Raw genomic sequence first — 24,625 nt, forward strand, 5'->3', positions numbered from 1 at the left:
GAAACGGAATTAACTATCAAAATAAATGCTGGAATTCATCATAAATGCTGGAATTCGTTTTGGGGTCTTTTTGATATTCTAAAAGAGTTGAGGGGTCTCTTCTATCAAAATAAAAAGTCAAATTTGAAAAAACGGGCGCGTCTGGTCTATTTCATCGTCGTCCACTACTTTCATGTATGTCACTGAGCTTCAGCTTTCAAGTCTGACACTATCCCATCTTCAAATACCGAAGCCGATTTCAAACTCCAATACTCCCTGGTTTCTTCCTTTCTTCTTCATGGATCTAATTAGGGTTTTGGATGTTTGATTGAAGTGCCAGCTTCTTTAATTTCTTCCAAAATATAGCCTAGCCTTGACATGTCGAAGGAAACCTCTACCTCTCGACTTGCGGCTCGAAACGTTTCGAAGGGAACGCAATCCGAAACAAACGAAAACGGATTCGAAACCTTGCTGAATCCGGTTCATTTTCCACCCCCCAGAACTCCTCTGAATACAATTCATGATCCATCTCAGTACCAAACGGATCCACAAGGTCCCGATTTTGATACTCATCACAAGTTCGAAGCCAGTCGAGGAGGTCGATCATCGGACAGGAAGCTTGAAGGTGTAGAGAAGTTTGGCAATGCGGGCCTCAGTTACGGGACTCCCAGGGTGTCAGGTCGCGCAGGGACGAAGGCGCAGTCGGAGCCGAACTCGGCGCAGACCACTCCGGTGAAGAGTGTTTCAAGGGCTTCAATTGGTGGTGCAACAGGAGCACCTACTTCAATCAGAGCTCCTCCATTGTACGCTGGGGGGAAAGGAGGAAGTTTCTCTAGGGTTTCCAGAGGGATTTCGGTCGCGAATTCTGAACTTCCAGGGGACGTTCAGGATTTTGAGCTGGTAGAAGATCCGTCGTTCTGGGCGGATCACAATGTACAGGTTTGTGGAATAAATTGTCTTTCTGAATCTTTCTTTTTTGTCCATCGTTTCAACAAGGATTTTACTTATACAAACTGTTTCATCAGATTACTTTTGTCAATTAAGCGATTTCGTGTTAGAAGACTGTACTAGGGTTTATTTTCACTTATAATTTATAACAAGCGGTCCTTTATCACCCGAATCTGCGATAGTGTTAGGATAACGGTTAAGTCATTTTCATTCACCATTTTCTATAAACTTCCTATCAACTTAGACTTTGTTGGTGGATATGATATGTGATTGTTGAATTCAGGTGCTGATAAGAATTCGGCCATTGAGTGCTCCAGAGAGGGTTTCTCAAGGTTATGGTCGATGCCTGAGGCAGGATAGTGCACGGACCTTGGTGTGGCTTGGTCATCCTGAAACCAGATTTACCTTTGATCATATCGCATGCGAGACCATATCACAGGTGCTGTTACAATCCCGTTTATAATAATTCACAATGTGAATATTGTTTCCACATGTACCTGTGCTAGTTGTCAGGTAAGTATTACAATACCAATGTAGGAAGTGGAAAGGCAATGTTTTAGTTATTTGGTTTTGAGTTCTAAAATAATGAAAATTCATCTCAAATATGCCAAATATCTGTCTTAAGATCAATTAAGTGGAAGATTTTTGTTTTTCAGTTCGTATAATTTTCTTTACAATCATAACAACTAAAAGGGCCTTGAGGGGTAAGGCAGGCTTGTTTGGATTTTTATGTGGTGTCTTGCATGGATTTGGTGTAGGAAACCCTGTTCAGGGTTGCTGGATTGCCCATGGTGGAGAATTGCATGTCTGGTTATAATAGCTGCATGTTTGCATATGGTCAGGTATGTGATTCTGTGGTTCATGATTGTTTGTTATATACCTCTGAACAAGATGTTGAAGCTCAGTATGTTTCTGCAGACAGGAAGTGGCAAAACATATACTATGATGGGTGAGATATATGAGATGGAAGGAAGGCTCAATGAAGATAGTGGGATAACTCCACGCATTTTTGAATATTTATTTACAAGAATTAGGGTGGTGGGATATCTGAATTTGTATTATTTTACAACGATTTGATCATTCACATTTATTTGACTTGTGATTCTAGGTTCTTCTTTTACCTATTACTGGATATCTAATTAGAAATAATTTATGTAGGAGGAAGAGAGCAGGAAGGATGAAAAGCTGAAGTATAGCTGCAAATGTTCCTTTCTAGAGATTTACAATGAGCAGATAACAGATCTTTTGGAGCCCTCATCAACTAATCTACAGGTAATGTATTTGTGTTCATATTATACACATGGGATGCTTCCCGTTAATTTTTCATAAAATGGGTGTTGTCAATCTATTTATCCTGTTGCAGCTGAGAGAAGACTTGAAGAAAGGGGTATATGTTGAAAACCTCACGGAGCATAATGTGAGGACAGTCAATGATGTTGTCAAACTTCTGTTACAGGTGGGAGTTTCAGGTGAAACTTTTAACTTTAATATAATTCACTGCATCCTTGGTCATAAGTATGGGTTGTGTAATTCTATCATACCAGGGTGCTGCAAACAGGAAAATGGCGGCAACTCATATGAACAGTGAGAGCAGCCGCTCCCACAGTGTTTTTACCTGTATCGTTGAAAGCAGCTGGGAGAAAGATTCCATGACTCACTTCAGATTTGCAAGGTTAAACTTAGTAGATCTAGCTGGTTCTGAAAGGTAACTATTGTTCTCATACAAATCAGCATTGTCTTTTCATCTTCCTCTACAAAACTACACCACCTTGCTCACTGATTCAGGCAGAAAAGCTCTGGTGCAGAGGGAGATCGTTTGAAAGAAGCAGCAAATATAAACAAATCTTTGTCAACTCTTGGGTACTGAAAAAATCAGTTTCTCTATTAATATGCTTTAAATCGTAGCATTGTATCAAATGCTGTGTCTTCATATTTGATGGAATTCCTCTGGTTGTGATGCTTGCTATGAATTTTGGCTGAAATACTCGTCTTGATAACTTTGAAAAACTAACCTTGTGAGTAATCAAATTAAATAAAAGCCATTGGGGGCATTGGAAGCTTAATTTGATTTTTTTTTTCATATGGTTGCATTTAGTTTTAATGCTGTTAACAAGAGTTTCATATTATTATTGTTTAAACTAAATTACATTTCACTTTGTACTTTTAGCTTAGTGATAATGTCTTTAGTGGATTTAGCACATGGGAAACATAGACATGTGCCCTACAGAGACTCAAGGCTCACATTTCTACTTCAGGTTAGATTCTAAAGCTCTAAAACTGAAGATGATCTAGTTTTGTCAGATATTTATGTTGCTGCCTTTTATTAAAGAGCTCCTAATGTCTACAACTGTGAAATGTGAATGCAGGATTCTTTGGGAGGAAACTCAAAGACAACGATCATTGCAAATGTCAGCCCATCTATTTGGTCTGGATTTTTCCTCGAGTTTTAGGTGTTTTCTTGATTACCTATAGTAATGTTTATTTGTTAACATTGGTTTTGATTTCCCTGCAGCTCTGCAAATGAAACACTTAGCACTCTGAAGTTTGCACAGCGTGCCAAACTTATTCAGAACAATGTACTAAGTTAAATGCACACGTGTTTGTGTACATTCTCCAATCAAACTAGGAGGCTTAGAGTTTTTTCTATCTTTCTACGTAATTTTTTTTTGTTTTCAACTTGAGGCGTGCTTCTTTTCTAGGCTAAAGTGAATGAAGATGCTTCAGGTGATGTAACTGCACTGCAGCGGCAAATCCAACAGTTGAAGGTATGGATAGTTACAAATTTGTGAGATGTTTACTTATGCCACTTTTAGGTACTAGGGCTGAGGCATTTCTGAACTCAAACAGGGCCAGTTATCCATTTTGATGAAGTATAATAACCTTACAAGGTCTATCTCAAGTTATATTCCAGCTGCTGAAGAATCTGGACTGAATGACTTGTCTGAGGGATATGACTCTTCAGGAGAGAGAAAGCCAACTGGTAATCATAAGATACGTAGACTCCCAAGCACGAAGGTAACCATGCCGTCATCTAAATTTGAAGCTTTCTCTCTCCATCTTAAGATTTGTTTTATATAGTTATGGACAATTAGCTTGCATCTATGTGGCAGATAAATCACATGGAAGCTAATTTAGTTGGTGCTATGAGGAGAGAAAAAATGGCAGAGATAGCAGTTCGGAAGCTAGAGGCTGAAATTGAACATGTGAACCTCTTGGTATATCTGTTATTAAACCAGTCCCATAATTTCCTATTTCTGGAAAAAAAAAACGGGGCCCCATTATTTCTTGCTATTTCTCAGGTTTGTCACATGCTTAATCACAAACTATTTTGTAAATGACGTGGTTTGTTTTCCATCGTGGCATCTTTTGCAGGCTTGCCAAAGGGAAGAGGATGCTCAGAACACTAAAATGATGCTACGGTTTCGTGAAGAGAAAATTAAACAACTTGAACTGCTTGTGAATGACAGTCTGTCTTCCGAGAAGTATCTCATGGAAGAAAATAAGGCTCTACTGGAAGAGATTCAGATGCTTCGGGCAAGGATTGATAAAAATCCAGAATTGACCCAATTTGCTCTGGAGAATATCAGACTACAAGAGCAACTCCAGCTGTAGTTTCCATGGATATTAACTAGTACTTTATATGATTCTCTGTCTTCTTTCTGGAGGTTAGGGACTCACTTTGCATCATTCCTCAATTCAGGTTCCAAAATTTTCATGAACAAGGAGAGCGAGAAACATTGCTGGCTGAAGTTTCAGAATTGCGCAATCAGGTACATGAAGATCTTATTCCCCCTTTTCTGTCTTTCTTACTACAATAACATCCTTCATTGATACTTTCACTGCTATCTAACATTTTTAACGTGCAGCTTCTGGAAACACTTGAAGGAAAGCTCACATTCCCTGCAAGAAATGACAATCAGGTTGACACACACTTTCTAATTAATTATATTGTATTTGTTCTGTTCTTAATGTTTTCCAGTTCTTAATACACATCATCTTCAAGTGCAGGATAATGACACCATAAAAGAGTTGGAAGATTCCAGGAATATGAATTTCAAACTGATTAGGTACTTGGCCAATACACTTCATTTTAGGCATATTTCAATAGTTGCTGCAACACATTGCTGCCAGTTTCTGATTTGGTTCTACTGGGCTAGGAAATCAGGTCCCTACCAATGCACTAATGTTGCCCTGTTTTTTTTTGTCAACTAATTAATTTTTGTATTTCTTCCTACCTAATCATTTTATTGAAAATGGGTTTAGTATTCAAATTGAGTGGCCAGTCCACAAGAATTTCTTTGGCCTTGTTCTCTGCATGTGATAAACTATTTGTGACATCGTGTCAATTTTGTCTTTAACTATCAAATCTGCTTAGCATGGCCCTTTCTATGGGCATTAAGCATGGAATTATATTGATGTAATTTACTTGGGCAATAACTACCCTTTTGTCATCTGGCCATTTAGTTCCATTATTTACATATTTTAGTCTCCCTTTTAATAATTTGAGCAATTTTAAAGGTCATTCTGTTTGTCTTTTTTCTTGCCTAAGCATAACGATAACAAGGTTTTGACAAATATTCTTCATTGCTACTTTCCTAATATGCTGTTTATGCCTCATATCTGCAGGGAAGTAGATGAATTACGAACAGAACTGAGAAAATATTTGAACTGCAGTCAAGCTGCGTCTACCTCTGTATGGATAGCATATAGTCAAAGTTGGGGTAATTTTGATGGCTTAATCTTTTCAATTTGGTGATTTACAACTTTTTTCATTTCTTTGCAGGCTACAGATTCTTTCTCCAAGAATTCTGAGGAGTTTAGGCAAACGGATAATTATTTATTGGTGAGAACTGATACCAATTTGATTTTTGTGTGATGTTTGATTGATTTTTATAGATTACACATGCAGAAACTGGTAACTTTTGGAACAATACCTGATCTTTGCTGACCTGTGCTGCATGTGCCATTGCATTTCCTGTGCCTTTAAATCTCATACTGTGATCTGTTACGAAACATAAAATTGGCTTGTCAATTGGCAAACACAAGAATCATGGTAAATTTTCAACCTTCTTTTTTGTTTATTGTGTTGAAAATGCCTAACCACATATGTTTTATCTTCCTGATAATAAAATTTTATTGTTTTCTAAACTAACTAGAAAAAGCTTTAAAAAAACCTACTTAAAAAATCCATGTATGCACAAGTGGCAGCAGTGTGGAAAATGATTCCGTTGTGCATCATGTGGTGTATTTGGTCAGAAAGAAACGAGCGGTGTTTTGAAGATAGGGAGCGCACAATGGCGGAACTACATAATTTTTTCTTACACACTTTAATGTTTTGGTTTTCGGCCATTGTGCTAAATGGAAACAATGTGCATGACTTCTTCTCTTTATTCTCTTGATCTTAGAATGTATTTAGGTGTTTTGTTGTATACTTCCTGTGTACACGGGCTATGTCTATTTCATTCGTATTAATATAATTACTCTTACTTATAAAAAAAAAAAAAAAAATCCATGTATGCATTGTTCTGGTGTTTATCAAAATAAAGCTTTTTGTTCATTTATCAGAAGATATATAGACAAGCAAGAAATCATACGTGTTTTGGATGTATTCAGCAGAATGACTTGCATAAATGCTATGTGTCACTTCTCTCTTCATTGTTTTAGTTTATGATTAATCACCACATTTACAGGTAGAAAGCATATATAGCCATAGTGAATCTGGTGATGAGGTGGCATCTAGTACCCAGGCAGATGATGAGGTTCGAAAGAATAGAATTGACCAGAATATTGATGATTCTTCATTGTCACACTCCAATGATCCTCAAAAAGAGTTGATGGATGCTAGATTGTTGGTTGAAGCAATGGAGTTGGAGCAGGTCCATCTAATTACCGAGCTGCAGCATATACAGGAGGAGAATCAAAGACTCATGGGAATGGTAAGCAAGAAGGACAAGGTAGATAAACAAACAGTACTGGAACCTCAGAGTCGTTTCCTGAAATTAGGTAATCTGGAAACTCAAAACATGGGCTTGCTGGCGGAGGGAAATGAAGAAATTGACCAGAAGGCTTTGCAATACAAGTTGGACAAAATGAGTAAGGATCTTGAGGAGGTCAGATTGCTTAATAACCAGTATCAAGAGGATCAGGTGTCCCAGTTATCTCAGCAACACCAAATTCAACTGGTATGTGAACAGGTTGAAATGGAGACGAGCAGAACAATTATTCATTTACAGGAAGATGTTGCTGCTATTCAGTTAGAACTCAATCAAAAGCTATGTGACATGACTCAAGAAAATACAAGACTAAGAAACATAATAGCAGCCAAGGAGGAGGAAATAAAGGTACTTTGTATGGAATGGGAAAGGGCAACTCTGGAACTAACAAGCTTCCTTGTAGATGGTTCTAAATCCCTCAAAGATGCGTCTGGCCAGATCGAAGGTATTGCTTGCTCATTTCCAAAGGCTAGTTGTATTAGTGAACACATAGAGAGGGCTGCCAGAGTTTGCGTGGATAAGGAAGAAAGTATTCTACTCTTAGAAAAGAGCTTGGAAGATGCACAGACGATGGTGATGGAAATGGAGCTGAAATTAAGTTCCTTGAAGGAAGCAACAATAGCTTTAAAAGAATTCCAGCAACTAGATATTGACAAAAGTACTGAAGAGGCAACACAATTAAGCAAGCTCATGAATGGGAACACCAACATGGTAAAGACGGAAGATTGTAAATGCAAAATAAAAATTGATCAGCTTACTGAAGCAGAAAAATGTGTTAATTCTGGTTTTGTAGCAGTAAAAAGGATTTGTGATTGTCACAAGGTTGCTCAGGTAAATAATGTTGAGAAAGACATTATAATCCCAAAGCTCATCGATGTGGGCAACCATAAGATTTCTGAGATGACGACTGATGCTGATGTTTTGGCACTGGAGTGTTTGAAATATCAAGTGAAGTTGACCAGATTTGGGGTTTTGGAGTCTGAAAATGCTATTAATGAACTCTATACAGATGTAGAAACCCATTTAAAAGCCCTCCAATTTGATGTCTGTGAAGTTTGTTCTGCATACAAAGAGTTGGTTCAGGAGTTAATGAAAGAGAGTCATGAGATGAAGAAAATATGTATGGAATTGAGAGAGAATCATAAGAATTCTCAGTTCTGCAATGTTGAATTACTGTCAATGGAACCTCCAAAATTTATGAAATTTGGAAATGAGAATCCAATGCTGAATCAGATAAGAGACAAACTTGCTGAAACAAATGACATACTGAAACTCATTAAAGATTGCATCAAAACAAAAGTAAATGAGTTTGAGTGCCTCTCTGAGGAGGAAGACTTAATGGAAGCGGATACATGGATTTCTGATTGTTCCATGATTGACTCTGATGTTTCAAGTGAAAGTGTTGCTTCAGTAATTAAATCGGATGGCAGCTCATATACTTTCCAGCCCAGGTTTCCTGCAGGGGTAAACATGATGGACCTTCAAGTTGAAGGAGGCTTGGTAGTTCAGTCTGATGATCAAGAATCAGAAAAGTCAATTAAGCTTCTAAAAGGTTCGAAAATACAGAGTGAAGCAACAAGATTATGCCTGAGAAAGGAATTAGAAATGGCATTCCATATTTTCAGTAAACTATATGTTCAGTTAAGCACACTGCTCAGCAAGTCAGATGTTGGAGATTTTTCTTGCTCAGAAGGTATGTGTTTACTTGAACTACTTGCATTCATAAAGTTATATGAAAAAAAACATTTATGAAAGGGACATAATTAACTCTGATCAATGGCAGAATTGAAGCAAGTTGTTCCATCTATTGAGTATGGAATTGAGAAAGCTGAAGCAGGCTGCTATAATATAAGAGAGGTATAGGTCAAATTCAAACTCTGATTTTATGTAGATTTTTTTTCTTTATATAAATAAGGTCAAAGCAACAGTTCAAAGGGGCCAATAACAAAATTGCTGTGACCCTTACAATCATCAAGCTTCTCCTTAACAATATCACCGGCCTTATATTTTCTGCAATGTTTGGTGTTGTGCAGGTAGTTGCTGATGAGAAAATTAATCATGCTAGTAGCCTCTTAACCAAGTTTGAGGAAGCCGGTGCAACAATGAGAGAAGCTGATTTGATGTTAAATGCTTTGCTGAAAGCAAATGAAAGTGCAAAACAGTTGACTGGTATGTGGAAGCAAGCTGGTGAGGATTTGATGGTAGAGAGAGCAAGCTTGATTGAAGAAGTCAAACAACTTAAGTCATCAATACGTTTGAAAGAAGAGGAGAACAAATCACTGCAGGATCAAATCCAGTATGGTCTGGCAGAGATGGCAAACTCATTATCATTGCTTGAAGGGTGCTTTGTGCAAATGCAAAAGGTTGTAGATGAGAGCTTCAGCGTAATATATTCTGATGCCTTATCTCTGGGACAGGAGATGCTTTGCTTAGTGAGCAACTCCAGATCATCAGTAGAAGATATTTGCACTGAGATAATGGAGAAAGGATTCGCTTTCTTTGTGCTATATCAGTGCCACACAGTGGAGTTTATCAGGAAACTCCCATGCTTGCTTGGACAACCTGGTTTGTGTGCATTCAGACATCAAGAATACCGTCCGGTAATAAAGTTAGAAAATATGTGCTCAAGTGATGAGGATGATGTCATTGTTCCTTGTAAGAAAGTCATGGGGGAAGGAGATCAATGTGAATTAGTGAGAAAGGTTGGGGGGGGACAACTGGGGTTATCCAGTGATAACCTAATCTATGAAAACATGGCACTTAAGAAAGAATTGGAACGAAAAGAAGTTTTATTAGAAGGTTTGCTTTTTGATTTCAGCTTGTTGCAGGAATCCGCCTCCAATACAAAGGACATCAAAGATGAAACTGAAAAGCTAATATTTTCATTACGCCAAGTTCGACATGAGCTAGAGATGAAAACAAGTCAGCTTGATGACGTGTTGGTTCAATATAGAAAACTTGAAGGTCATTTAGCTGATACCGAAAAGGCTTTGGTTATTTCAAATTCTGATCTTGAGCAGGCTAAAGAAACAATAGCCAGTTACTCGGACCAAAACACTGAGTTGAAGGTTCTATTAAAAGATATCTATCTCCAAAAATCTGAAACAGAAGAGCTATTGGATGAACAGAAGGAGGTGGTCAAAGGTTTGGAGAAAGAAATTCTTCATTTAACATCTTCAGTTTCTTTATGTAAAGGCATTGAAGATGAATTGAGGAGGGTTGCCAGTGAAAGAGACCAACTCCATGAAGAAGTTCAATCCTTGAACGCTACACTAGAGATGGCTTATGCTTTGGTTGATGAAAAGGAAGCTGTCGCTGTTGAATGTCAACAGGTATGTATCTAAGCATTTTACTTGTTCTTTTACATATATCCAGGATATGACTTTTGGATTGTCTCTTGGATTGAACTTGGAATATAATTTTGTAGGAGACAGAGGCAAGTAAAATGTATGCTGAACAAAAGGAAGAGGAGGTGAAGATTTTAGAACATTCTGTAGAGGAGCTTGAGTGCACCATAAATGTATTGGAGAAAAAGGTTAGTTCCCATGCAGTACCTTCTTTTCATCTAAGATTTACTGACAATTGTAAAAAGGGTCGGAATTTGAGCTATATTTTTTATGGGCATTTTGTAAAGTGGCTTAGGATATGTTGTATACATTATGTACCACAATGAAGACAACTGACATAGAATCTTTCCTAGCTCAGGTGGATGAAATGAATGAAGAGGTAGAAAGGCATCGAGTGATCCGAGATTCTCTAGAACTGGAACTCCAAGTTTTGAGACAGATGTTGTCTTCAGTTGAAAATTTCACTGAGAATGCGGATTCTGGAAACTCTGTTACTCAACAACCTGAATCTATGTCAGTATTGCTGCTTTCTTCCTTGAATGAATTTTTTTCTTTCCATTTTACTGATATTCAAAGAAATTGTTCTGATGCAGGCACCTGCAAGGTAGATTACTGGAATTTCATGAGGCGCAGAATCGAATAAAACTTCTTGAAGAGGAAAAACTAGAACAGGATAAAGAGGTTTTGTTCTCACTTGCTACAAAAGTTTCTCACTTGGTCTTTTGAATCTTAGAACATCAGGCCATTTATTTTCCCCTGTTATAACAACTAAAATCTGACATTGTGAAGATCAAACAATGCAAAGAGTACATCTCCGAGCTTGTCCTGCACGCTGAAGCCCAGGCATCACAATACCAACAAAAGGTACCATACTTGACATGCACATTAAATTTTTTAAATGAGGACAACCGAAATGCAATGTCTTTTTACCTGGTTAAACCCTGCACCCATGTAATGTGTCTACATCACATGGATCAGGTAAATTATTGGCTTTTCACTGATGGGTGCGACCCTAGAAATTGTTTGAATCCAAGGGTTTGAACCTTAGACCTGAAGGGAGCGTACTGCCAAGACCAAATTTTTTATACTTGAGCCACCCCCTCTGGGTTACTAAATTTCTAATACATGATATCAGCTTGATTTATATCATCCAGCATATAGTGCCAGCACTCAATAGGACCATATCTGATTTACTTGGTAGCCAGAAAGTTATTTCAAATTCCAAATGTATTTTTGTTTCACTAGCTTTTATGTACCTTCTTAGTGTTGGGGCATGCACTAACTGGGACTGTGGGACAGTCCATGAAATAAATTTAGTGTTTGAGTTAGATATTGATTTTCAAATTTTTTTTCATAAGTTTTTTTCTTTCCACCCTCTCTTTTTACTCTATCTTGACTTGCTATCTCCATCCACACCTTTTACAGTACAAGACTCTGGAGGCGATGGTTAATGAAGTAAAAACCGATTTATCATATTCAACATCAAGTGCTCTTACATTAGATAAAACTGAGAGAATCTCAACGAGGACAAGGGGCTCCAGCTCACCATTCAGATGCATTTCAAATTTGGTTCAGCAAATGAATTTGGAGAAGGATCAGGAATTGTCAGTGGCCAGGATTCGTATAGAGGAGCTTAAAGCATTGGCGGCAAGTCGGCAAAAAGAGGTTAAGTAATCGTTCTTGTGTATATTTTCATAAACACCACTGCAATAACCTATTCTATTGCCAATGTCGCTCACTTCATTGCTGTCCCAGAAAAGATAAAAAAGGACTCGGCAATTTTTCTTGGTGGTTTTAGTATCTCTCTCTCTCTCTCTCTCTCTCTCTCTCACAACACACACACATACTCCTCCCCCTTTGCTGGGGCAGGTACAGTGCACTTAACCACAATATACATGTATGTATGTGTGGATGCTTCCTTTAGCAGAGTAACCAATGAAACAGTAGTTCACTCTGTCTGTGCTGGAGCAGGTATGCATGTTGAATACAAGGCTTGCTGCAGCAGAAAGCATGACACATGATGTCATCCGAGATTTACTTGGGGTGAAATTGGACATGACTAACTATGCAGTAAGTTTAGACTAGCCCTTTGTAGGTGTAAAGCGTTAATAGCTTGATCTCATTTGTTTGCATTTTCTTTGGTGCATTTGTAGAACTTAATAGACCAGTATCAGGTCCAAAAGTTAGTGGTGGAGGCTCAACAGAAAACAGAAGAGTTTGTGGCAAAGGTGGTTATCAGAAAGGCCTTCAACCTATCACTAATTTCGTTTAGTTACAGTCCTAACGCGTTATTTTTTACTGTATCAGGAGCAAGAAGTTCTCAAGTTGAGAAAGCAAATTAATGATTTACTTGAGGAAAGAGAAAGGTTAGATCCTGCATGCTGAGAGGCCAATTATTTTCTCCCTTGTAATCTGTGTATATAATATAAGATTCAGAATCCAGAAGCAGATTATCCAATATGTCAAAGTTCATCCCAGGAGGAAAAAGGCAGATGACAAGGAATTACGTTTGATCAATTTCATGTTTACGAACCTTATAAGTACACCTTTTGGGTTTCTTAAAATTATGAATTATTGTAGCTGAAATCTTGTTCATTGTAGAGGTGTCCATGTGGGGTCGGAGATCATAAACTAAATTCCCCCATGTTTTTTATCGACACAGAATGACCAAGAAACTTTACCTTTATAGCCAGTGATATCTCGTCCATTTATAAATCCTCAATTTGCTGGAAGGTACCCTATGTGTTGCTCTATCCCTCAGGAACTTGGTGGACATGTATCAAGGTGTTAGGTTACTCTGTTTTTCAACGTTAAGATACAAAGACATGTTTCCATGCAGCATCAATGAAGAAAGTGGTGCATTTCGTGCTGGCACCTGTTTATGAGTCCAAAAATTGTCATGCTGGGCATAATTTGCAGTTACACCTGCTTTTGGGATGGGGATGCTTTAACTTGCATGAGGTGTCTATGAAACACAGCTGATACTGCTATCTCTATAGTGGCCTTGTTCCTGACGTTGCTCTTATCATTTTATGCTATCTACTAGACACCAAAGCTGGCATATCTTGTTCAGTAAACATCTTTGTGACTTCATGATCTTGCACCATCTTCTTTGTGGATTCAATGTATGTCTTGTTTCTGTAGTTGCATATCGGAAGTAAATAGGAAGGAAGCAGATGTACTTGCAGTTCAGATGACTGTAGAGCAACTCCTAGAGCGGGATCAATTGCTCTCTGCACAGAATGAGATGCTGAAGGTAGGATACTTAAGAATCTCTTTGCACTTGTAACCTTGCATCAATAGATTTAGCTGATAATTAAGTTTCTTTTTTCTGGTAGATGGATAAGACCAACCTAAAGAGGAGGGTCACCGAACTGGATGACATGGTAAAAGCACTTCTTGGAGCACCGAGTATGAAACAACAAACTCAAAAAACCAAGGTATGTTTCCATCTTACCGATGTTACCACCATAATGGACTTTCAACTTATACGCCAAAGATCTTTTTAAACAAACAGGACAACAGCTCATCGAAACTGGGACTGAGTGATGCTGATTTCACTAAGAGGCTGGCACATTCTGAAAGACGTCTTTCCCACGTGAATGATGAACTTGCTCAGTATCGGCGATCTAGTGGCAGTCATCCAAATGACAGGACTTATGGACATGGCTCGGAAACAAAAAATAGGCGATAGGCGAGTCATCTCTTGAGGATGGTGTCTGAAAGCAAAGCCCAGTTGCCATGGTAAGACCTTTTAGTTGAGTTCGACATGATAAAATAAAATTGCATCCTTCTTTTAGGACGGAAAACTATGGCGGTCCTTTCAATTTAACACACGTATGACGTCAACCAGGAATCGTGAGGGTCCATGTTAGTTACACGCATTTACATTTTTTTTTTTTGCTATCAATGGCACTGTTTGGATAAAGAAAAACTCTTAATCTATTTCATCATTATAACTTTCTCAAATTCTCATATAAAATATAATAAATAATTTAATTTTTTCAAATCTCAAAATAAAAATAATATTAAAAAATAATATTATAAAAATATTTTATTCAATTCATTTAAAATCATCTTATTTCATTTCACTATTCAAACAAGTCCTCTAACCGGATAACCAGGGCTTTGGGGTTAACTTAAAAGTAAGTACTGTATGTGGCACGTTTTATTAACCTGGGTACAATCGAATGCTATGTTGGATTCTCTATGAAATATGAACAAGTTTATCCGATAACTGATATCACAAGAATGAGGAATCTGTTCTCATTATGACCAGATGCTGGTACCAGCCAGATGTTGTGCAGGTTTCTATTTAGGTTGAAATGATCAATAATTTCATCGTTGTTTCTGTGCAGATACAAGCGAACATCACATTTCCACGCGAACTCCGAGGCAGACTAATCTAAAGTTGTAAATTAGTTTTATCTTTATCTTCGATATTTTTGGTGAGCCTCAGTTTGTGATTCAATTGTTTTGGTCTATTTGAGGTGCAGAATAAGTTGGCTTTGGACTACATAAATCACGTTCCATTCAATGTACATATTATATTTGTATATTTTTGGTTGGCAATTCAAAGTCCGGAAACAAGTTTCCTCTTTTTGGTGCCTGCAATTGAATTTCGAGTCCAAAACCAAAATATAGTTTATTCATCTCAGTTCTGAGTTTATCATTTTGTGCAAAAAATAATAATACTAACGCACACGCAAGAATCCCAGGAAGTCTTTGTTTAGATGTTGAATTGAATTAAATTGAATTTTTTTATGAATAATAGTGATTTGAGTATGTAAAATTTATCTAAAATGAGTTTAGATATGTTTGAATTAAGATGAATTTAATATTATTTATAAAAAATTAAAAAAAATTATAAATCCTATATATAAAGATGTGTTGAGTTGAAAATAATTATAAATCTCAAGTGTAAAGAGATTTTAAGTTAAAATGAGTTTAGTAATTTGAAAATTTGATGTTTGAATGATAAATTGAGCTTAAAATTAAACTGAACTAAATTAAGTTTGTCATAATTAAGCTAACCTGTCCCGCTATTATTCATCATTAAAGCAAAAAATAATATCAAAGAATTATATCAAATTGTTTTCATAAAAAAGCTTTAAATACGGACGTCTGCCATGTATTGGGTATAAATCAGCAACAATACCAATTTTGACTTCAAATAGAATTTACATACACGAAAACTAATTTTCACTGCAGCTATTCCCATTTTCTTATAAGCAGTGCTTCTTATAAGAAAATGATAGAGATAAAGTCATTTTACAACTTTTTTTTTTTTTTTAAATTGAGAATATTTCCTCAAAATTCTACCACTACTTTCAAAGGGGGAGAAAAAGGAATGGCGTGAGAGATGGAGAAAAAAAATAGAGTACAGCTACTCTCACTGCTCCCGATTTCGCTATATTTTTTTAATATTTTTTTTACTTAGTGATTAAGTGTTTTTTAATGATATTCTAATTTTTTTATTTTTTTAAAAAATATTTTACAGTGTTAAAAAAAATATATGTATAAAAAAGTAAAATAAGAAAACACAACATTTTATACTATCGGTAGCTTCCAGCGGGACTGAGAGCGGTGGCTGTAGAGCCACCCAAAAAAATATATGTACAACCTTCAACCCCTGCAATCCCCTTTTCTCCTCCTGGGTAAAACATGTTAAGACACTACTTACAGGTTAAAAAAAAAAAGGCATGAGCAGTACGACAAACTGCCTGGCTGCTCAAACAGTTCAATTTACACTCACTACTTGATACCAAGTAGATCACTGATCAACAACTGTAAGTGCAACTTCCTCTGAGCATGCAGGCAAATCTTCCCTTGTTATGCTCTTTTGTGAAATTTCTCCTTGCAGAATTGTACTGCTCCCTTCATCACGCACCTATTGAGTTACAGAGATGTAGAATACAACACACCAATTTAAAATAAGAGTAATGCTGCATACAGTAATGGAGTGTATAAGCGTCGTGCAATCATTTTAAAAAAGTGTGAGATCCACTATTAAAAAATTATTTTTTTTTCATGTAAATCCCTTATTTATTTACTTTTTTCTAAGTGATTGTATGACGCTTGCACACTCATAATTGCAACTATCATTTCTCTTAAAATAAACCATCAGATTAAAAACTCAACAAGAAGATAAGAAAATAACTAAGAAAGATATGTGATAACTAACGTAAAGGTAAATAGTTGCTGCTGCAATTCACTGAAACATGGCCTTTTCTATATCCTTTTAAGAAATTGAATCCAGTTGCAATAACCAGAGCCTTAAGATGATTGATCAGATAATTAACGAACACCGCAATTCATGGCAGCTAATATTTGGAGAAACAATTAAAAAAAAAAGCAAAATTACCTTTATATTCTCAAACTTCGTAATTAGCCTCATATATTGATCACGTGCTTCTTGATAACGAACCATGGACCTGACTCTTGCCAGAGCGTTTTCAACTCCAGCGAATTTTTGTTTCCTGCTAATTCTCAAGAATTCATACTCATCAGTTTTCTGAGTCTCTGATGCCACATCTCCCATAACTTCTTCCACTCGAAATCCCCGTAAACCAGTTCGTTTCCGCCTCCAGCGCAGTATTGCCTTTTCAACAACACTAACAGACCAAATAATCTTTCTATACTGTTTCCGAGCTTGATGTCCCCTCACATGAGCCTGAGAGCGATAAGTGGAATGAATGAAAATTAAGCATCAGCCAAAAATGAAAAGCAAACCTGGCACTTTCAACAGATGTAGCCAAAAGAACACTCGAAGAACAGTTTCTTGAAAGCGCAAATTCCAACCAGTGAACACAAACAGGAATGAAATAGCGTGACAAAAACCTAGCAGCGGGCAAGCTTGTCTCGTTCCTTAGAAATTAAAATTCCAAAGCATTACCAGAAACCCAACATACATTGACCAACATATATATCTCCTTCCTAGAACATGATATTCAAATTTGTAATTCTGTAGCTGTGAATAGATGGTGGAGCAGTAACTTATATGGCAGATTCAAATTTTCGAGAAATTGTATGGTAAGCTAACACGATGATTTGATGCAAAAACCAAGAAAGCACCATTACATCCAAGAGTACCTGAATTTTCACAATACGGCTCCGTATTTTCAAAAACTCTTTTCTTCCCTTCCAACCACGATATCTCTGCTGTATCTTGGCAGCTGCAGAATGCAAATATTCCTTGAAGTGGCCCCGTTTTCGGACCTTGTTCAAAGAGCCTAGTGTAACTAGGTCAAGTGCAACTTCAGAAATATCGTTGCTTTTCTTATTTAATTGTCTGTGATTGAATGAACGAGCCCGGAATGCAGCTTGTATTAGTGCAGCAGCATGAGCTGATTTCCTAACCGCAGCAAGAGATCCTTTCAGAGAAAGGCTCTCATTTATTGCCACATCTGACGGGACAACTTGTGTGGCATTCTCAATAGCCTTTTCGGCAGCAATACGTGCAGCAACGCAGTCCATTACGTTTTCATTGACAGTCAGTGTAGAAAGGTGACAGATTAGATCAGCTTCTGCCAGATATCCAGCTATCCCTTTATGCCCTCTGCTTGATGCTAGATCAGCAGCTGTTTTTCCCCCCGGAGATGCTGGTGTTGGATCCTCAACAACACCCGGAGCAGCACCCAATCTAAGTAGTGCAATAACCGTTTCCTCTCTACAGAAAGGATAAAAAGATCAATCGCTGCCAATAAACAGACATAGAAGCTGTATGTATAAGATTAAGTACAAACACAAATGATTCTTTTCTCATGCTTTAGTAAAACCCTCAAAATCAGGCATCATAGTAGACAGCTGGATGAAGAAAAGGAAATAAACCACATGGCAGCATCTGAAATAAAAACTTAATCCATCAGAAGGTGAAAGTTTATTATATAATCCAAAGAGAATCTAAGAAAAGCAATCTGACCTCCCAAAATACGATGCCCAGTGAAGCCCAGTTCTTCCACGCACATCTCTGAAATTGGGACTGACACCGGCGGCAACTATGGGGCCCATGGCCCACTCATAACCAAGAGCAGCTGCCAAATGTACTACTCCTTGGCCTTCACCGTCCAACACATGTGGTCCTTTACCTTCTTCATGAATTTTACAGATCAGCCACTCATGAAGTCTATCCTTCAACAGACATTGAATCAATTCCTCCCTAGGGTTCATGCGATTGCTATTGAAGGTCAAAGAAATCTCTTCAACCCTTCCCATATCATTTCCACTTTCACTTCTCATTGAATATATAGTACTCTTAAGCTTGCATTTATCACAATCCTGAATTGAGCAATCAAACCTATTCCTCACCCGACCTAGATTTAAAAGTTTTACTAGGCGCATCTGAAAACACACTTCATCTTCTGGTGCACATTTTACAGCCAACGGAAACACAGTTCCTGATGGTTTTTCACGATATTCAAACTCCCTCACCTCACTGCAGGCTAATCTATTACTGCGGGTGACATAGAATGGGACACGCCCAGGAGCATGAGGAGGAGTTTGACATCTGATGACGGTATCAGTCAGAACTTCAGCAGAAACCTCAATTTCACCAAACATACATCCCCACTTAATCTTGCTAGATAGTTCCTTGCGTACCAAAAATGTACCGACAATTAACACCTGAAACACAACAAGAACAAAAACTGGCATGATTTTATATATTCAATTCTTCAGCATCAACAACTAAAGGCAATGTCGGCTTGAGTTTTAGAATATGCAGGAAAAATATTGTCCATGCACACCTTTGTTGAATCCTTTGGTGAAAACTCTGTTGTATCCTCAGAATAAGCCCAATCTGGTGAAAACTCATGGATAGTAAATAGCTGTTCTTGGCAAAGATGAGGGCCCAGTAGATCAGCATCCAGCTGCATATGGCGTGATAAACTGGATACTTCCTTCTTGTCATTTTCGTCATCAAGGGTATTCCAATAGTTGCCAGAGTCTGAAGCCATCAAGGAATTATCACAATCTCGACCAATTTCTTTATCCATCCATCTTCCAAAGCTGTCAAGTTTCTTCAGCTCTCCAGCTTCATTATTTACGCCATCTGCCCCTTTCTCTTCAGCATGAACGGTTGAAGTTACTTCCACATGAGGATCTGAATTACTGTGAAACCGCGGATGAGGTAAATTGAAACCAGACTCTTCTGGAACCTGCAACAAGGCGCGGATCTCACTTGGGAAACTTCGATAATAGGAAACATTCACCTAATCCATGAAAAGAACATGCAACGCAGAAACACAACATACTAAAAATAGAAGTTCCAAGAGATATAACAACATATGCTCATCGGTTAATTCAATGCACAGAAACACAACTCTAACAAACACGCTCATCCCTAAGTCTCATATTTTTTTTCAATTATCTTTAAGTGTCATACATCTTTTTTTTGAAAAGTAATCTTTAAGTGTAATACATATGTGAAATTGCATGAAATGACATTGTAGGGGTTCTCTCGGCCTGTCTCTCCTCCTTTAGGAAATAAAAAATAGCCTGGGGTTTTGGTCCTCCCAAAAAATGATCACTGGGTAAAAAAAAACGAAACTAATTGATCCTTAGGTTTTGCCCCACTATAAAAAATGGTCAATTCTTTTTTTTGATTGGCACCTGTGTTCGGGAACAATGTCCCGACTAATCCCGAGGGTGCACAAGCCCTCGGCAAGGAGTTTCCCGCAAGTGCACCTCGGGTAATTCAAGAGAAAAATTCTCCAGTCCGATGACCTCTAGAGATTGTTTGCACCCAGTGGGATTCGAACCTTAGATCTGAAGGGAGCATACCTCCAAGACCAAGGCCTTTACCATTTGAGCCAACCCCTAGGGGTTTAAGAAAAGAGTAATGCTACATACAGTCGTGTAGTGCGCAAGTGTCGTGCAGTCGCTTTGAAAAAGAATGAGGTCTACCATTAAAAATATATATTTTTTTTCATGAGGGTCTCATATTTATTCATTTTTTTTTAAAATGACTGTGTGGCGCTTGCGCACTCACGACTGCAACTGTCATTTCTCTTAAAAAAAATGGTCATTCTGCTAGCTTTCTGACTAAAATCCTAACAGCGAGGTCGCCAAGTGGGTACATGTTGGACCCCCACGTCGAGTTGCCTCTAGAGATGCCGCACATGCCCTAATCATGGTGGGGACATACACCTTGGCTAGCCCACAACCATGCCTTAGCTCGTGGGAGACCATGCACGGGGCGCCCAACATGCATGCATGCCTTGGCCCGCGCGATGGCACTCACGGGGCACCCAGCATGCGGGCTACCGAGGGCCTGCCCAGGCGTACAGCCAAGAACCGCATGCCCATGCGTGCGGCAATGCGCGCAGCACAGCCCATGCGCTTGGCATGGGGCGCAGCAGCGCGCCGCACGCCCATGCACATTCCAGTGCACAGGCCCGTACGCACGCTAATGGGCCGCGTGGCCCTACGCGCGCCCAAGTGTCGCAAGGCCATGCGCACAGCCTTGTGCCGCACGGCTAGCCCAGCCAGCACGCGCGCATGCCCAAGCCACTAGCCTGCTGCACGCTAGCACATGCTCATGCCCACCATCCTGCCACACACCAGCGAGGTTAGTGGCATGCCTCACGGCATGCCATCCAGCGCACGGCTCCAACCCGTGCCTTGTAGAGCAGGCCAGTGGCATGCCCACCAGGCATGCCATTCAACGCATGGCTCCAGCCCATGCCTTGCAGCCAGCGCCTAGGCCACCAGCCTAGGCCATGTAGGGCACCACCATGACTCACCATCAGCAAGCCACGCCGCACCACTTGACCATGGACCAGCCAGAGACCACCATGCACCATCCTAGCCCATCATGGGCCATGCATGCCACGACTAGCTTGGTCTATGACTACTATCATGTTATTTATTTTATTTTATTTATTTATTTAATTTCAAGGGACCTATTGGGGATTTCCAAATTGTTTTGCTTATAAATAGAACCTTATGCATTTGCCTTAGAATCTTTTGGCAAAACTCTTAGTGATGGAACTATTGTTTGAGAGATCATTTTCGGTGCCTTTACACTTGAGCTTTTTGGGTGAAATTCGTGAACCCTAAAGAGAGGATTACACCTTACAATTCATTGAATATGTGTAATCTATTTATCTTGTTTCTTTACAACTTGGTGAAATTCGTGGATTCAAGTTGTGTTTATCAATACATGAGGTTTATTCAATTCTTGTGCAATTCATGAACCAAGTATTGGATTGTTATTGTTTATGCTTTTGATTATTTAAGTTCATAAAGTGTTTTGCTTTTGTTCTTGAATGTTCATCATTGTTCTTGAGGTTCTTCATATATTTTGCTCTTCCAAATCCATTTAACCCTAGAAGTCGACCAACACTTGTGTTAGTCAACTTTCCATAAGTTGTGTGCTTCATCTTTGTTGCCCTAGCCGAACCCTCCATCCATTTGAATTTGAATTCAAATTTCGGCACTCCTTGCCTAATTTGAATAGTCCAAGCCGAACACTCCACTTGCCTAATTAAGATTCCTATAATTTAGGAACCTTAATTGACCAAGCCTCACTTCCATAGTTGGCCAACTCTTTCCAAATTGAGTTCCTAGATTCTAGGAACAACTTCCTAGAATCACTCCTTAGCCTTGTTCGGCCAACCCTAGCCGCCCATCATCATCATCCAACCCTAACCCTAATCTCAAGTGGCGCCAACCATACTCACCCCATTGTCGTGCACCACTTTCCACCAAAGAAACCATACACTTTCCCAACCATTCCCACCACTCCATACACTCATTCTAGCCTAAACACTTAACCTCACCTTACCACATTGGTCATTGTGACCACCATCGATCGAGAACCAAGCAAGAGAGGAACAAGATTTCGGTCACCACAACACTACTATTGGCGTGGAGAACATAATGTTTAGGGACTTGACCGAGGTCCCTAATAGTACATCTATGAAGCAACATCACACGTGGAATGCCACATATAGATGTTGTTGGCATGCCACATGTCCAAGAAAACCTAAAATAACAAAAGAAGCCAAAAAACATAAAAGTCAAATATACTAAAGAAAATAGAAACAAATAAAAACATTAGAAAAAAACCGAAAAATATAGAAAATATAGAACAAAATAAGATAAAATAAGAATTGAAGAACAAAAAATCAATAAATGAACTTGGGTGGCCAGCGTTTCTACCCCCCACCCCAACGTGATAGGGAAAGAAACGAGAATTGGAGAAAGACCAAGTAGGATGGTTCTGAACAAGACGAAATAAATCAGACAAGCTATTGGGTTTCAGGAATGTAGAGGTCACAATGGGTTTGGAGGAGAGAGGAAAAGAAAGCAGATTCACGTTTGAAGCCATGAGCTAGGTCTTCAACTCCAGTTTGGGTTCAGGTTAGACAACAGGAAGTGGGGCTTGGAGAGGACGATCACTTTTTTTGGGACCCTCCCCACCCCTTTCTTTTTAATTTTTTTATTCTATGTTTTATATTTCATGTTCTATGTTTTCCTTTTTATCATTTTTAAAGATTCCATGCTTTTTGTTGTCTATAGTTTCTAGAAAGTTGTCTTTTTGTCTTTTCATATTCTAAGAGGTTTTATATTTGTTTAATATTTTCTGAAAAAAAATCTATTCATCATCTATTTTTTTATCATCCTCTTATCATCCCATGATGTTGCATTAGATGATAGGTTCACAAGTGAAATATAATAAATAGTCTCCAATCATCTAATGCCACATCATGGGATGATGAGAATTGGGATGAGTATCATTACTCTTTGCTGAATATTATTTTTATATTTTAATTCTTGGCTTTTAAAGTATGAGGTAAGTCATGTCTAAATCTATGACATTGGTCATTTTAGGGTTTTGCCCGGAAAACTGACAGAAGGACCATTTTCCAAATGCAGTAAAACTTAGAAAACAATTGGCATTTTGTTTTTCAACGGCGGTGAATAAAACTCATGAACCCATATAGGATTGAACCATGACTTCGTCCTCCAGTTGTAAGGCAGAAAAATACCGTTGGTAAGAAATTTGGTATCAAGATGCAGTCAATCAATAATCAAATAAGAAAAATATAGATGCTCATAAAAAGAAGGAATAAGAAACAATAGAAAGTATGAGAAAGTTAAAAGTATATGGTTAACCACAAAAAAGGAACCTGAACTACTTCCAGAGAAGCTGCCATATATGTCTGGTTGCCTTTGTCATTGATATCTCCACGAGTTACACCATCTTGGACTATGCTATCAGCATCCAACCTAGCATCTGTTAACTTATCAGTTATAAAGTCAGCTTCAGATCGATGCTCAATAAAGAATTTCTGGTCAGACGAACCATCTGCATTGCTCAAGCTGTTAACTTCAGCCCAGTTAGATAATCCAGAAGTTTCACAATATTTAGGTCCAGCCAACCATAAACCAGGGGGATTCATTGATAACTCTGGAAATCCTGAAAGCAGTACAGCCACCTGGTCACATCTTGTAAACTCCCACAACATATTATCCAAAAAGATAAACAAAGAATTATAATGAATATGCATAGAAATATAAAAATTTCCCCCACAAAAATCTCTACGAGGACCAAATAGAACGATCCACAAGGCAGAAAATTCTGTTCAACGACTACACAGCAGAATTTAACCTTACCGATTAATAAATTCGATAAATCTATAACTCACAGAGCATTTTAGCATAATCTTATGTTTAAAAGTCCTCATGGTTCATTTAATCACACAAGTTAAAATTTATCCTAGGAAGTTCAAAGATGCAAGAAGAAGAAACTTAAAAAAAACCAATAAGTTTTTATGTTATGTCTACAATTCAACCACGTTGATATAAATCAAGCACACGTTCATTGCAGGAGTTTTACCTGTAACTTTATGTTCAAGTAAAGAAGTGTTATGCAAAATAGAACCAAAAATAGGTCGAGTGAGAGAAGATGATCGTGGATCATTCCCAGAATCCACATTCTCAAATTCTGACGAGAACATTAGCCCATTTCTGTCAACTCTGTTCAGACTTGATGCATAAGATGTCTGAATAGTAGGGGCAGGTGAGTTTTCCTGTGCAAAGCATGAAACAGGACTACTTTGAGAGCTTCCAGCCTGTGATCCAGGATCTACTACTAAGCGGGAGATGCCTGACTTGTACCCCTACATATCATCACAGGGCATAACAGAAAACCTAAGCACATAAAGGAAAGCAAAATAAAGTATGTCTAGTTATGTCCAGTAATCTACATTCAACTTTGATCAGGGATAGGATCCTGGATAGCAACAAACAAACTCATTTAACCCAAAAATTCTGTGCTCTAACTTAAATACCACCTCCTTTTCATATAAGAAAGGGGGTGAAGCATGAGGTCATCGGTTTAGAAACCCAATG

The 24,625-nt window shown here is 38.3% G+C and overlaps 2 protein-coding genes across 8 annotated transcripts in view; one reads left to right on the forward strand and one right to left on the reverse strand.

Annotated features, from left to right (window-relative positions):
* The first annotated feature begins 200 nt into the window (after positions 1–200).
* Positions 201–14,876, forward strand: LOC109001160 (kinesin-like protein KIN-12C). 2 transcript variants are annotated; one of them, XM_018978315.2, is made up of 35 exons: positions 201–918; positions 1,211–1,366; positions 1,686–1,769; positions 1,846–1,965; positions 2,086–2,199; positions 2,291–2,383; positions 2,472–2,632; positions 2,713–2,787; positions 3,095–3,182; positions 3,294–3,352; positions 3,440–3,503; positions 3,627–3,692; positions 3,775–3,942; positions 4,038–4,142; positions 4,300–4,535; positions 4,628–4,697; positions 4,794–4,847; positions 4,936–4,994; positions 5,554–5,620; positions 5,711–5,770; positions 6,618–8,613; positions 8,704–8,777; positions 8,954–10,252; positions 10,348–10,455; positions 10,626–10,780; positions 10,861–10,948; positions 11,057–11,131; positions 11,693–11,932; positions 12,239–12,337; positions 12,421–12,495; positions 12,575–12,633; positions 13,412–13,523; positions 13,606–13,707; positions 13,785–14,011; positions 14,626–14,876. In XM_018978315.2, exons 1-34 carry the CDS (start codon positions 358–360, stop codon positions 13,959–13,961), a joined length of 7,119 nt encoding a protein of 2,372 aa, XP_018833860.1. In that variant the 5' UTR covers positions 201–357; the 3' UTR covers positions 13,962–14,011; positions 14,626–14,876. The 2 variants fall into 2 exon arrangements, with proteins under 2 accessions (XP_018833860.1, XP_018833861.1); XM_018978316.2 differs by having other exon boundaries at positions 4,038–4,130.
* Positions 14,877–15,807: 931 nt separating this feature from the next.
* Positions 15,808–24,625, reverse strand: part of LOC109001161 (calmodulin-binding transcription activator 3-like) — a 31,283-nt gene continuing 22,465 nt past the window's right edge. For 5 of the 6 annotated variants that reach the window (XM_018978318.2, XM_035692059.1, XM_018978322.2 and 2 more), the window contains 7 exons: positions 24,111–24,393; positions 23,401–23,690; positions 19,012–19,422; positions 18,189–18,889; positions 17,360–17,936; positions 16,632–16,940; positions 15,808–16,157 (listed from right to left, as the gene is read on the reverse strand). In XM_018978318.2, coding sequence (XP_018833863.2) covers positions 16,041–16,157; positions 16,632–16,940; positions 17,360–17,936; positions 18,189–18,889; positions 19,012–19,422; positions 23,401–23,690; positions 24,111–24,393 — 2,688 coding nt within the window. In that variant the 3' untranslated portion in view covers positions 15,808–16,040. The remainder of the gene's footprint in view (positions 16,158–16,631; positions 16,941–17,359; positions 17,937–18,188; positions 18,890–19,011; positions 19,423–23,400; positions 23,691–24,110; positions 24,394–24,625) is intronic. The other variant, XM_018978319.2, reaches the window with a different exon arrangement.

This window comes from Juglans regia, chromosome 7 (assembly GCF_001411555.2).
Source record: "Juglans regia cultivar Chandler chromosome 7, Walnut 2.0, whole genome shotgun sequence".
Classification (NCBI taxonomy): Eukaryota; Viridiplantae; Streptophyta; class Magnoliopsida; order Fagales; family Juglandaceae; genus Juglans; species Juglans regia.